Here is a 12988-nt window from a genome sequence, read left to right on the forward strand (position 1 = left end):
TGTGCGCTGGTAGTCCCAGCGACTCCGCAGGCTGAGGCAGGAGCATTGCTTTAATCTGGGAGGCGGGGGTTGCAGTGAGCCGAGATCATTCCGCTGCACTCCAGTCTGGGCGACAGGGCGAGACTCCATCTCGGAAGAGTCAGTACAAATAACTACTGCTTAGCAAAACTTACTGCTTGTTTTCACTGCTGAAGAGTAGTTACTGCAGGGAGTCTAGTGTGGCCCTAACTTGCTGGATGGACTCATGTGGTGAGCGGAGGTGCTGGAGGCTGGATGTCCACAGTGCAGAGTTTAACTAGGAACAAGGTGAGGGAGCAAGGTCAGAGTGGGCCCCTGCGGTGCCCTCTCACGCTCAGGCAGCAGGAGTCAAGGTCCCCTCTGGGCATCTTCCCTCCCCGGTAAGTGGTGTGGGAGGCAGCCCTGCTCCCCGGGGAAAATTCAGGTACAGGTGACTTGAATGCAGTTGTTTACAGTTCCTGGGTTTAACTCTATCAAGTACTGCATTCATATCCCATAGTCAGAACAGAAGTGTTCAACTCTATCAAGGTTACTTAAGAATGAGAAGAATAAGCGATATCTGACATTCCAAGTGAGGTTCAAGTTTGTCTTCAAGAAGCTCCTAGAAGTTTCTGGCAGGATTTTACATGGCTAGCAGCCACACCTTCTTCTCCCACCCCTGGGCTGGTCCTTATTTGCTCTGTGACTCCTCCTCCACTCAACCCATAAAAGCCAGAGTGTTCCCCACGCCACGTTCCTGGGGTGTGATGACAGATACTGGTTTTCCTTCCTGTTCCTGGCTCCTCACCACCGTGGTTAGTCTTGTTAGAATGCCAGGTGTGTGAGCCTTAGGGGTGCTAGGACCCCACCTTCTCCTGCCCTCCTTCCACTCCATTGCTCCCCTCTCCACCTTGCTGACGGTGGGTCTTAAGACCCTCCAGGACAGGGTCCCCCCCTAGACCCGGGGGGAAGGAATGCTGATGTCATGAAGCTCCCATAAAAACCCAAGAGGGCGGGGAGCTTCCTTGCCCTTTCCCCATACCTTGCCCTATGTGTCTCTTCATCTGTATCCTTTGCAGCGTCCTGTATAATAAACCGAAAAACATAAGGGTTTCCCTGAGCGCTGTGAGTTGTTCCAGCAAATTAATCAAATCCAAACAGGAGGCCAAGGACATCCCACCTTGAAGCTGGGGGGTCAGAAGTTCCAGAGCCTGGACTTGCTGCTGAGCCCTCAACCTGTGGGCTCTGACACTATCTCCAGGTAGGTAGTGTCAGAACAGAATGCGGGGACACCTAGCTGGTGCCTGCTGCTTGGTGTGTGGGGAAACTCCTACACATCTGGTCACAGAAGTCTTCTTCTGTGTTGACTGCTGGCGGTGAGAGCAGAGGAAACATGCAGTTGGAGAGCTTCTCCCTACGCAGTCCCCAAGCGCTATGACCTGCTCTCATGGCTTCAGAAGTCATTGGCACACTGCTGGTTCTCAATCTACATCTCTGGTCTCTGAACCCAGACCCATTCTTCACCTTTCAACCTAGGACTTCTTCATTTGAACATCTCGAACTTAACCCAATCAGAAGTAATCACCCCCTCCCAGACCTGTTTCTCTGCCTCTTCCCTCAACAAATGGCACCACCGCACCATCACTATCGTCCCAGCGCACAAGCTAGAAACCTAGGTGTCACCCTCACTTCTTTTTCCCCTAGGTCCATGCACGATTAGTCACCAAGACCTGTGGATTCTCCCGCTTTCCCTTTCTTCTGTCCCCTTCTCCGTACCCACGCTGCACTCAGTTCTGCCACTTCCCTGCCTCTAGTCTTGGGTGTAGGGTGTACTCCTGTCTTCAGCATCCTCTCTGCTAAAGGCTGGGGCCATCACTTGAAGGCACAGATCTGATCATGCAACTCTCCTCCAGTGGCTTCCATCTGTCCTCAGGATGGTGCCCAAATGCCTCTGCATGATCTACAAAGTCACTAAAAGGAACCTGTCCACCACTCAACTCTCTCTGCCCACTGCCCCTTTACACTCCATCCTATTGCTCTCTCCAAACTCCCCTAGCCGCTCTCCTCTTCCGCCCACTATTTTCTCCTGCTCTTTGCACATGCTGGTACCTTGAATGCTCTCCCTCCATCCCCCATCTCCTGAGAGTCAAGGGCTGGCCCACTACTTGCATGACCCTTTCTCTGGGCAACCTGACTGCCCTGACTGCCCAAGCCTAGGCTGGCGGACTTCTCTCAAATCCCTTGCCGCTATTTTACTAAGTTCCGCCTGTGAGGTTCAGGTACTGTGCCTGTTGGCTTGCTGCACCTTCAAGTGCTAAGCAGGTACTGTGTTTCATCTACAGCCATATCCCTCCTCAGCACAGGCCTGGCGCAAAGCAGACACTCAAAAACATTTATCAGAAAAGTGAATAATCCTGCATAAATGATACTGATGAATCTAGCTCCCTGCAAGTCAATGCATTTCACAGATCCAATAATTCTCTTGATAACAGAACAATTAAGATGGTTAGAAAGGCTGGGCGCAGTGGCTCATGCCTGGAATCCCAGCACTTTGGGTAAGGAGTTCAAGACCAGCCTGGTCAACATGGTGACACACCATCTCTACTAAAAATACAAAAATTAGCCGGGTGTGGTGGTGGGAGCCTGTATTCCCAGCTACCTGGGAGGCTGAGGCAGGAGAATCACCTGAACCCGGGAGGCGGAGGTTGCAGTGAGCCGAGATCATGCCACTGCACTCCAGGCTGGGTGACAAGAGTGAAACTCCATCTCAAAAAAACAAAAAGATGGTTGGAAAGACCTGGATTAAAACATACACACACACACACACACAGCCCCCTGTGGTGTTTCAGTACTGACAGCACATTTCTTCAAGAGCTAAAATACTTGGTTTTATAAATATCACCTAAGTATTATAATCATCTGAATCCTACCTGGAAATGATACGAAGTTTAACTTCAACAGGTACTCAAGGATGTGCCCAGTAACCTTACGGCAGGACTGTTCGCCCAAAGATACTTCTTGCTTGCCCACAACTGACTTGGATGTCATAATTAGGTAAGTTATGAAATGGTAGATTATGAAATGGCTTCGTTTTACTTGGTGGCGGGGACACAGATAAAGAAATTCTACTTATACCTTCTCAAGCTTAGCTACTTCTTACATGAATTAGCTACCATTTTTTGGCATCACAGTGTATTTTTAAATGAAAAACAAACAGCATCTCAGTTCAGGTATGTAGGTCTCAGGCTACAGTTTACTCTTCCTTCAGGTTTTAACAACTCGATAGAATTTATAGATGGTCTTTTTCCCTTCATTCATCACCGTAACTGAAAAGCTACTGTCTAAAATTCAATTACCAACTAGTCTACCTGCATGCTACATCTTTTTCCCACTGTACTTCAATAAAGCTGTCATTGCAAACAAAAACATAAAAGCGTGTTGGATAGATCGTCTGCTCCTGCTGTTTAATTTCGCAGAAATTCTTTTTTTTTTTTTTCTTTGAGATGGAGTCTTGCTCTGCTGCCCAGGCTGGAGTGCAGTGGGGCGATCTCGGCTCACTGCAACCTCTGCCTCCTGGGTTCAAGCGATTCTCTTGCCTCAGCCTCCCGAGTAGCTGGGATTACAGGTGCCCGCCACCACGCCCGGCTAATTTTTGTATTTTTAGTAGAGACGGGGTTTCACCATGTTGGTCAGAATGGTCTCAAACTCCCGACCTCAGGTGATCCGCCTGCCTCGGCCTCCCAAAGTGTTGGGATTACAGGCGTGAGCCACCGCGCCCGGCCCCACAGAAATTCTCTAGCTTTGGAAGCATTCTAGATAAGTTGTTAACCACTAACGGGAACAAATTCTCCTTACACAAAGCTCAGGCACATTCAAGGGGAGCGAGGCCTGAGATGCATCACTGGAAGACACAGCTCTGATCTGGCAACTCTACCTTTCTAGAAGCGTCCGAGCTCCAGGGTGCCCGAGTACCGACAGCCAAAGACTCACAGCATTTACACTCTGCCAGATAAGGAATCGGCTCTGTGAAGGTGCGAAGAACCAAATGCTAGCGATTAATGTCCCAACAACGTGAAAACTTCCTGCAACTCGAAATCCTCAATGGAAACTCTTGTCGAATCCTTGTCGAAACCAAATTAACGATGACTTGTTTCTACAAAGGCTACTGATTTCAGGAAACTAACGTATAACTCGTCGCCTTAAAGCGCCTCTAAAAGCATCCACGACGGTTAAAGTCGCTGCTACTACGAGACGCCATTTATTCAGCGCCAAGACCCAAGCGCCATCGTGGATCACCCCATTCCTGGCCACGGTGACCCTAGGGAGCGGGTCCTAGGAGCCTGCTGGAGGGCGGCCGCTGAGCCAGCTGCCTCTCTGCTGACTGAGGGGAGGCCAGCCTGCCTGCAAGGGCGGGGAAGGGGCCCTTTCCGCGCTTACCAGGGTGAGGGCCACCTCCAGCATGGGGGCGAGGGCCAGGGTGCCGTGGAAGAGGGGGATGCAGTCCACGAAGAGGGTGTGGTGGGCGCCCGGGCCGCCCAGGGGGAGGTGCTCCTTACGCGGCTTCTGCTTCTCGGCCACCAGGAGCCCGTTGACGGCGCAGTGCGGGTACTTGGCGCCGTGCAGCACCATCTTGCAGTAGGCCTGGGTGGTCAGCTTCACCCCGGGCATGCTGACCCGGGAGGGCCCCGAGGCCCCTGGGCGCGCGGCTGAGGCCTGGACCCGCTGCCCGGCCGCGCGGCGCCTCAGCCGAGAAGCGGGACGAGTCGGCGGCGATTGATGGCGTGGCCGCGGGCTGGTGGGGGGCCCCTCAGGCTCGGCCCCGTTCGGGCCTCGGCTCCTGGAAAAGCGACTCGCGCCTCTGGGAAGCCGCAGCCCCAGACCCCACTCGCGTTTCTCGCCCGGCGCCGCCGGAAAGCGGCCTCTCCAACGCCTGCCGGAAAGCAGCCCGGCCCGGCATTTTACGACGTTCTCAGCGCTACCCTTTTCCGCTCCACGGTGACCTCCGCGCGGCCGGGTGCAGGCGGAGTCTTCCTCGATCCCGTGGTGCTCCGCGGCACGGCCTTGCTCTCTTCCGGTAGCGGGACACCTGGCGTAGAGGGCGGTCGCGGCGGCAGTGGCGGCAGGTGAGGCAGCAGGTGCCTGGTGCGGGGCCGCCGGGCCGGGTCGGGGGGCCGGGAGCCGTCGAGTCTGCACGCCGGCAACCTGGCTGCCCGGCTTCCGCAGGAAGCACTGAATGGGCCTCGGAGCCAGGTGACATTGAGGCCGGCCTGCGGGCACTCCAGCCTCCGTGGCTCCAGGCTCGGGGGGCCGTCCCGAAGCGCCCGGTCCGTCTTCGCGGGTCGCGCGGCGGCTGCGGGCCGGCCTCGGGCACTGACCTTGGGAGCGCCCGCTGACCGAGGGCGCAGGCTGTGGGGAGGCGGGCCCGCGCTCTGTACCTGCAGCCTCCGCCCTTGCTCCTCCAAACGTCCCTGCAACCCCTCCCGCGTTTTGCGAGGCTCCCGGGCGGCGCTCGGCTTCCTAGCCTGGAGGGCACCAGTTGTTTCCAGTTGTTTGCTCACGCAAGGGCTAGGCCCAAGGAGAGAAGTTAGACGCGGGCGTTCAGCCCTGACGTCATGCTTGTTTATTCTGCCCCGAGGAGGGTATTTTCCCACATCACCTTCACCATTCCTCCGAAGGGTCGATTTAAAGGGGGCGGTGTAGGGTAGATGAACCTGAATCGAGGAGGACCGGGGGTGAGGCGGGGGTCTACCAGGTTTTCCGCTCTCCTCAGGGATTGGAAATTGACCGGGGCAGTGTTGGCAGCCTTCTCCAATTTCCCCTTCTAGTCTATGTATATGCGGTATTAGGTTTTAAACAAATACTCAGTTGAATGTGATGCGTGCCACCATCCCTGTGAGCTGTTACCTCCCCCCACCGCCCCCTGAAGAATGGAGCCTGTAACGGCAGCACAGTGCTTTAATGATCTCTAGCGTTTTTACAGTCGCCTTGTTAACATTTTTTCTTCTTGCCTTTTTTTTGTTTGTTTGAGACGAAGTCTTGCTCTCGTTGCCCAGGCTGGGATGCAGTGGCGCGGTCTCGGCTCACTGCAATCTCTACCTCCCGGGTTCAAGCGATTCTCCTACCTCAGCCTCCCAAGTAGCTGGCATTACAGGCGCCCACTACCATGCCTGGCTAATTTTTGTATTTTTAGTAGAGACGAGATTTCACCGTGTTGGCCAGGCTGGTCTCGAACTCCTGACCTCAGGTGATCCGTCCGCCTCGGCCTCCCAAAGTGCTGGGATTACCAGCGTGAGCCACTGTGCCTGGCCTTTCCTTGTTTTTTTTTTAAAGACCAATGTTCTGTTAATTCCCTGAAGCTCGTATATATTATGGCAGTTGATATATAATGAAGCTCCTTAAAAGCATGCCAACTACTAAGAAAACCTCATCCTAGGTTATTTTATGAATTCAAAGACAGTAGTAAAGAATGGATCATTTGCGTTGGGGAGAAGCAACCGGAAGAATTTAATTCCAAAATGCTCTGGGGCAAAAAGAAGACTCGTTCCTTGCTGTTTGTCCGTATTCATAGAGAAGGTGTACATTTTTATCTTTCAGAATGTTGGCTACCAGGGTATTTAGCCTAGTTGGCAAGCGAGCAGTTTCCACCTCTGTGTGTGTACGAGCACATGGTAAGTGTGACTTTTCTTCCTTTTGAATAGGCTGAGCTAATTTCATTTTGCTCCTGCTGTGTATAAGGCCTTGTGCTGGAGTTTTAAAGACCTTAGTTTGGCTCCTGAGGGTCTTTAGGGGAGATAGAAATATTCTCACAGGGCTGGGTTCTAGATTAAGAAGTGTTTAGGAATCAAATTGAATCTCTTCTGGATCTTTGGTGATACCGATATTTCCCCCCTTACCCTTCCCTTCCTTTCCACTTTTTTAAGCTTCAAGATCTACCCCTTTCAAAAGATCTTCTGCACCAAAACTAACCTTAATGACCTCCCTCCCCACCTTGCCCCCACAGCTCCCAACCATTTGCATCACGTCTGTTTACATTATAGAGGCAATGGAAACAGAAGAGCCTGGACTTCATAGCCTGAGCTGGGTTTTCATCTCATTTCTGTCAAGGACTAGCTACTGAAACTGAGGAATCTCTTTGCTCACCTGAAGTATATGGACAGAGCTTAGTTCTGTGTCTGGCATACAGCACATTTAGTTTTGCATGTATCTGGCGTCTATCTACTTTATACCAGACACTGTTAGGCACCGAGAAGAAAAAGAAGATGAAATACACCCTTTCCAGGAGGCTGTTTGCAATCTGAAGAGGGACAGATGGATGAAGACCGTGTTTTATTAAGAGATGGCTCCTGGGTAGACGCATTTAGCCCGATGTGCGGTTCAGGGAAGGCTTCTGGAAGAAACTCTCCATGTACACTCTGTAGAGTCTGCACCCTGCCTGGTTAGAGTTGGTCTTGCCTGCCTTTCTGATCTCATTACTGACTATTGTACTCAAAAACCAAAAACCACCATCAGAACCACCCCTCCCCACTTGCTCACTGCCCCAGCCCCCTGGCCTTACTCCATTCCTCCCGTAGAGCCCTGAGTTGTGGATGGTCACTTCTGTCTGATCATTCACCCTCAACACAAATGTGCTTTTAGAACAGCCTCTCCTGACCACCCTTTGTCAGGAAGCTCCCTGTCACTTCACCTTGCTGTGCTTTTCCTTGCAACACTGGATGCCTCATGAATGCATGTCTATTTGAGTATCGCTGTCTCAGCCTGTTAGAGTGTAAGCCTTTTGAGGCCGGGAACCCTGCCTGTCTTACTCACTGCCGTATCTCCAGCACACAGGAGGCAGATGAAGACGAACTGCAGGCTCTTAGACAAGGCTTGTCTGTTAACTTTTAACTTATGTAAGTCACACATGAATAATACATGAAACTCTTCTCAACATAAGATATTAAAGCAGCCTGGAATATCATCAGCCGTCACTGAAGTCAGTTAGGATATTTGCGTGGTGTTGCACCTGAGTGAGGGGCACCCAGATACACTACATCTCCCCAGGAGAGGCTCAGCAGAAATCCGTCCATGTTGAAGCAGTGACAAACATTCATTCGAATCTGGAGTCTCTTGTTCTCTCTCTTTAGAAGAAATGTTTGGTATATTAACCATTGCTTTTCCCTTAATTGCTGGGGGACCAGGCCTGAAGCTCTGAAGAACCCCTGAAACCATGAATTGGTCATTCTTATTCTGGAAGATGCAATCTGAAGGTTTGCATGTGCCAAGGTTTTGAAGGTTTACATCCTTATAATGGCTCCCACCACCCCCTCCCCCCCGGTCTCCCTGTCATGGTATTTACAACAGCTTTACAGGATGTAATTCATATAACAGTCACCCATTTAAAGTGTATGCTCCAGTGGTTTTTAGTATATTCATATAATGAGTTTTGTCATTAGCACCACAGTCGATTCTAGAACGTTCTCCTCATCCATATTTACATTTGTTATTAATAACTCTCGTGTCAGCTGAGTGTTTTAAACTTTAGAAACCTCTGGGGGGGTGCTGCACTTGATAAAAATATTCAGTATACAACTGTTCTTTATAGTTTACTCATCATCTTCATAGAATTAGGGTTTTAAAATTAGAAAGTAATTCAGGCCATTTCCATCTCATGTCCCTCAAATCCCACCTCAGTTTTGGGATGAGGTGTCAAGTATAAGTTTGTAAGTAAACTAGTCTTTTGCATGGCTAAGATAAACGTGTAGAGAACTCTATATATGACTTTGCTTAAAGCTGAATGTTGATTTACTGTTCACATGATTTGGGAGCTTTTAGTCCCTGGAACTGAGCTAATGGAGTTGAAGCATTGTTGTGGGCATCGTACCTCCAGACCAGTGTGTAACACAAAGAATTCTTGCAGATGTAGGACAGAATTGGAGAAACAGCTTCTAACAGTGGGACGACTCAGTACAACCAAGCTATTCCTTACCTGTCTGATTTCTGAACTTTTTCCCTCATGATACCTGTTGCTTTGAAGGCACTAAAATAACAGAAGCAGATAGAGCAGAAATCCTCACTCAGATCTTCCTGCCTCCTACGTGTAACAGTTTGTGGCTTGCCTTGTCAGTTTTGTGTGTTTAGTTACGTGTATGTGAGTATGTGCACATGATTTCCAGAAAGGAGAAGCGCACGACGTTGCCCGTGCTCTGACTCCTGAGTGCACACTCCCTCTGCATTCGGGCTCCTAGGTCGGCCTCATCCTGTGGACGTTGCCCCTTGTTTCCTGCCATCCACACATTCCTGATGACCCCCTGCTCTACTCTTTCTCCAGAGTACTTTTTCCAAACATGTGATTTGCACATTTGTTATGTTTATTGTTTGTTCTCCACTTTCAGAAGTGTAAGTGCCACTAGGCAGGAGTGACCGATTTGTTCACTGATGATCCCAGATCTCTAGAACCCTGCCTTGCCTGTATAGGGTGCTTGGTAAATATGTTTTGAATGAATGGCTCCATGATCCTCATTTCTAAGAGCTAGCACAATTTCTCAGTCCTGGTTGGACACAGGTTCCCTGGAACAGTGCTGTCGTGGTTATCTTTTCACGTGTCTTTGTTTCTGAACTTGAAACACTTTCAGTGTTTTATTGTTTTTGTTCTTCCTCATTAGTTTGAGTCCCTTGCAGATAGGCTTTCATTTTGTCCAGTCTCCTGTTCAGGGAGCCCTGAGGGCCTTGGGCCACGTCTGCAGGTAGCTGTTTTTTATTTTTATTTTTTATTTTTTATTTTGAGATGAAGTCTCGCTCTGTCGCCAGGCTGGAGTGCAGCGGTGTGATCTCAGCTCACTGCAACCTCTGCCTCCTGGGTTCAAGCGATTCTTCTGCCTCAGCCTTCCGAGTAGCTGGGACTACAGGTGTGTGCCACCACGCCCGGCTAATTTTTTGTATTTTTAGTAGAGATGGGGTTTCACCATATTAGCCAGGATGGTCTCGATCTCCTGACCTCATGATCCGCCAGCCTTGGCCTCCCAAAGTGCTGGGATGACAGGCGTGAGCCACCGCGCCTGGCCCTGTAGGTAACTGTTCATGTAGGGAGTGCTGCCTCGGCACCTTGGCCCCAGGATTCATTAGCAGTTGCCCCGGTGGGTTTTGTTGGCCGTGATGAAAAGCGCTTCTGCTCCGCCCCCACCACACTCCTGCAGCTGTTTCAACAGTGGATGTGACCCCCTGAGATGACCCAGGTTTCAAGGTGTGCACACGGGTGCGTGTTTCAGTTTTCAGAAGTATCACCTGGTGTGTGACTCTCAACCTACGTGGATTTTCAAAGATTTATTCAATGTGTTTTTCAGAAAGTGTTGTGAAGAGGGAAGACTTTTCACTCCCAGCTTACGTGGATCGGCGTGACTATCCCTTGCCGGATGTGGCCCATGTCAAGCACCTGTCCGCCAGCCAGAAGGCCTTGAAGGAGAAGGAGAAGGCGTCCTGGAGCAGCCTCTCCATGGATGAGAAAGTCGAGTGTGGGTATTGAGGGAACTCACAGGCGCGCCCAGCAGCTCTGGGACGTGTGTGTGTGTGTGAGAGCCTCTGTTCACTTCTGGGCCTACTGTCTAGAGAGCAGTCTTGCACAGGAGGGCTGCTCTGCTGGGTTTCGGGGTCACTGTCCCAGGGCCCTAGTTTTTGTGCTCTGCCAGCTGATGGGATCTTTGGCTAGGCCCCCTTCTCTGTGCTGAGTGGAGGTAGCCTCTCGGCATATCTGCTGGGTAAGACATTGTTTACTGTAACTTATTGAAAGAAACACTGTAATTCAAGTAAGAAATAATTTTGCAGTTTTAATTTCCACCTAAAGCAAACTCCATGCATTTTCTTCCTTCTTTTTCCCGTCACATGCCTGCGTGGGCACATGTGTGCACGTACGTGCATGACCATGATGTGGCCCGGGTTGGTGTATCCTTCAGCTCTGTGTTTCCTCCCTCACAAGTGTGGTTTTGAGGAGAAGTGGTTGAACATTGCAGAGGAGGGAGCTGCTGACCTTTGTGCCTGTAAATGGCTGTCCTCTCTGCCCCCAGTGTATCGCATTAAGTTCAAGGAGACCTTTGCTGAGATGAACAGGGGCTCGAATGAGTGGAAGACGGTTGTGGGCACTGCCATGTTCTTCATCGGCTTCACCGCGCTCATTATCATGTGGCAGAAGCGCTATGGTGAGTAGAGAGGGAGGAAGGCACGGGCGCCTGGACTGGGGCTCCAGCCTGCAGTGCCCAGTGGTGGGCTGTGGGGGACCTCCACACCTTGAGACCATGAGATAGGGACTCCATTCCATAGTTCATCTCAGGATTGTTCTCCAGGCCTTGGTGACCTGGAGAACTGAAGTGGTGGGAGGTTAGTTTATAAGCCAGCATCTGATTATTCATAGTTGACCATGCGTGTTGGGTGGTGAAATGCCTTGACTACTTTGGACAGCGCACCATGTTTTCAGTAGCGGTTATGTGCTCACCAGTCACTCAGCATCTTTTGCTAAGGGTTCTGTCCAGGCAGAACAGGCATTTTTGATGGTGTGAATGTGGATGTGGGTTCGTAACAGACCCGAATCTATTGATGTATTTGATCTTCCAGGTCCACCTTGGGCTCTGTTTATTAGATCTTGTTATCCATAGCCTTTAGAGAGGACCTTAGGCTTTTAGCTTATTTTGTTGCTATCTTTTTACAAACAAAGGAATGATTTTAACATGTCAGTGGTTGTCAGTTGTCAGAAACCCTGTGTTTGAGCGGGTGTTGGGTGGCAGGTGGCTCTGCTGATCTAGTGGCTGGTACGTTGGGAGGATTTAACCTGTGTAAGGGATTGGCGTAGAAACAACCTGTTGAGACACCTTGCCCATAACCTGTCTCCCACCATAGTGTACGGCCCCCTCCCGCAAACCTTTGACAAAGAGTGGGTGGCCATGCAGACCAAGAGGATGCTGGACATGAAGGTGAACCCCATCCAGGGCTTAGCCTCCAAGTGGGACTACGAAAAGAACGAGTGGAAGAAGTGAGTGAAGCTGGCCTACGCCTGCCTCTGTCACCTCCATGCAACTCATGCCTATTTACTAGAAACCTGTTATGCCAAACAGTACTACTGCTAATAAATGACCAGTTTACGTGAAACCCTTTGTGATCAGTTCTTTAATGATGCCTAAATGAAAGCTAATTAAAACAATAGGTTTCTCCCAAGGGTCTGGAGTTAATATATTTTGGGTGCAAATGAAATGGCAAAAATCTAGTATCTTAAATTGTGTAAGGGGACATTATATAAAGACTGAAAATATAGAATCCCTTGATGTAGGAAATTTGAGGTTTTTGGCAAGAGATCGTTATGTAAGTAAAATCCCATTATAGTGGGCACACCAGCAGGAGTTACCACAACCCCCCTTTCTTTTTTTTTTTTTTTGGGAGACAGAGTCTTGCTCTTGTCGCCCAGGCTGGAGTGCAACGGTGCGATCTTGGCTCACTGCAACCTCCACTTCCCTGGTTTAAGTGATTCTCCTGCCTCAGCCTCCCGAGTAGCTGGGATTACAGGTGCCCAGCACCACGACCGGCTAATTTTAGTATTTTTTAGTAGAGACGGGGTATTACCATGTTGACCAGGCTGGTCTTGAGTGCCTGACCTCAGATGATCTGCCCGCCTTGGTCTCCCAAAGTGCTGGGATTACAGTTGTGAGCCACCACGCCTGGCCTATGAACCACTTTTCTTCTGGGGCTGTACCTCCCTCCCTGCAGTTGTCACGTTGGCTAGGGTGACAGCCCCACTCTGAGCTCTGACTGAGGTGTGGGTGCTGGCCCCGTCTCCCTTGGACTGCTTGTGGCCTGCTGAGCTCCCTGGCTACTCACAGCTCTTTGATCTAAAAAGTAGTCACAAGGCCAGTGTCAAAGCGGTGGTCTTACGAGCATCATCCTGGCCCCTGGCAAGCTCTCTCCAGGACTCATCCTGTTACCTGTCCCACCCAAGACCAGTTCCCAAACTGTAGACCCTGTCTGGAGAAGAGAA

At 50.5% G+C, this 12988-nt stretch overlaps 2 protein-coding genes across 3 annotated transcripts in view; one reads left to right on the forward strand and one right to left on the reverse strand.

Moving 5' to 3' along the window:
• EMC8 (ER membrane protein complex subunit 8) overlaps positions 1 to 4971 on the reverse strand; it is a 22095-nt gene extending 17124 nt beyond the window's left edge. Inside the window, exon 1 of one of the 2 annotated variants that reach the window (XM_033219220.1) lies at positions 4435 to 4971. In XM_033219220.1, coding sequence (XP_033075111.1) covers positions 4435 to 4665 — 231 coding nt within the window. In that variant the 5' untranslated portion in view covers positions 4666 to 4971. The remainder of the gene's footprint in view (positions 1 to 4434) is intronic. The other variant, XM_033219219.1, reaches the window with a different exon arrangement.
• Positions 4737 to 12108, forward strand: LOC117088155. The gene is made up of 5 exons (XM_033219221.1): positions 4737 to 5120; positions 6592 to 6665; positions 10317 to 10484; positions 11034 to 11165; positions 11860 to 12108. The coding sequence occupies exons 1-5, from the start codon at positions 4774 to 4776 to the stop codon at positions 11994 to 11996; spliced, it is 858 nt and encodes a 285-aa protein (XP_033075112.1). The 5' UTR covers positions 4737 to 4773; the 3' UTR covers positions 11997 to 12108.
• Positions 12109 to 12988: the final 880 nt, after the last annotated feature.

This window comes from Trachypithecus francoisi, unplaced genomic scaffold (assembly GCF_009764315.1).
Source record: "Trachypithecus francoisi isolate TF-2019V2 unplaced genomic scaffold, Tfra_2.0 Lachesis_group10, whole genome shotgun sequence".
NCBI classification, from domain to species: Eukaryota; Metazoa; Chordata; class Mammalia; order Primates; family Cercopithecidae; genus Trachypithecus; species Trachypithecus francoisi.

Excerpts from the sequence above, each read along its gene's own strand:
- LOC117088155 (XM_033219221.1), top strand. The coding sequence starts at position 4,774 with ATGGCGTGGCCGCGGGCTGGTGGGGGGCCCCTCAGGCTCGGCCCCGTT. Across the intron at positions 5,121-6,591 it reads CGCGGCGGCAGTGGCGGCAG|AATGTTGGCTACCAGGGTAT; the intron begins GTGAGGCAGCAG and ends TTTATCTTTCAG. Across the intron at positions 6,666-10,316 it reads TGTGTGTGTACGAGCACATG|AAAGTGTTGTGAAGAGGGAA; the intron begins GTAAGTGTGACT and ends TGTGTTTTTCAG.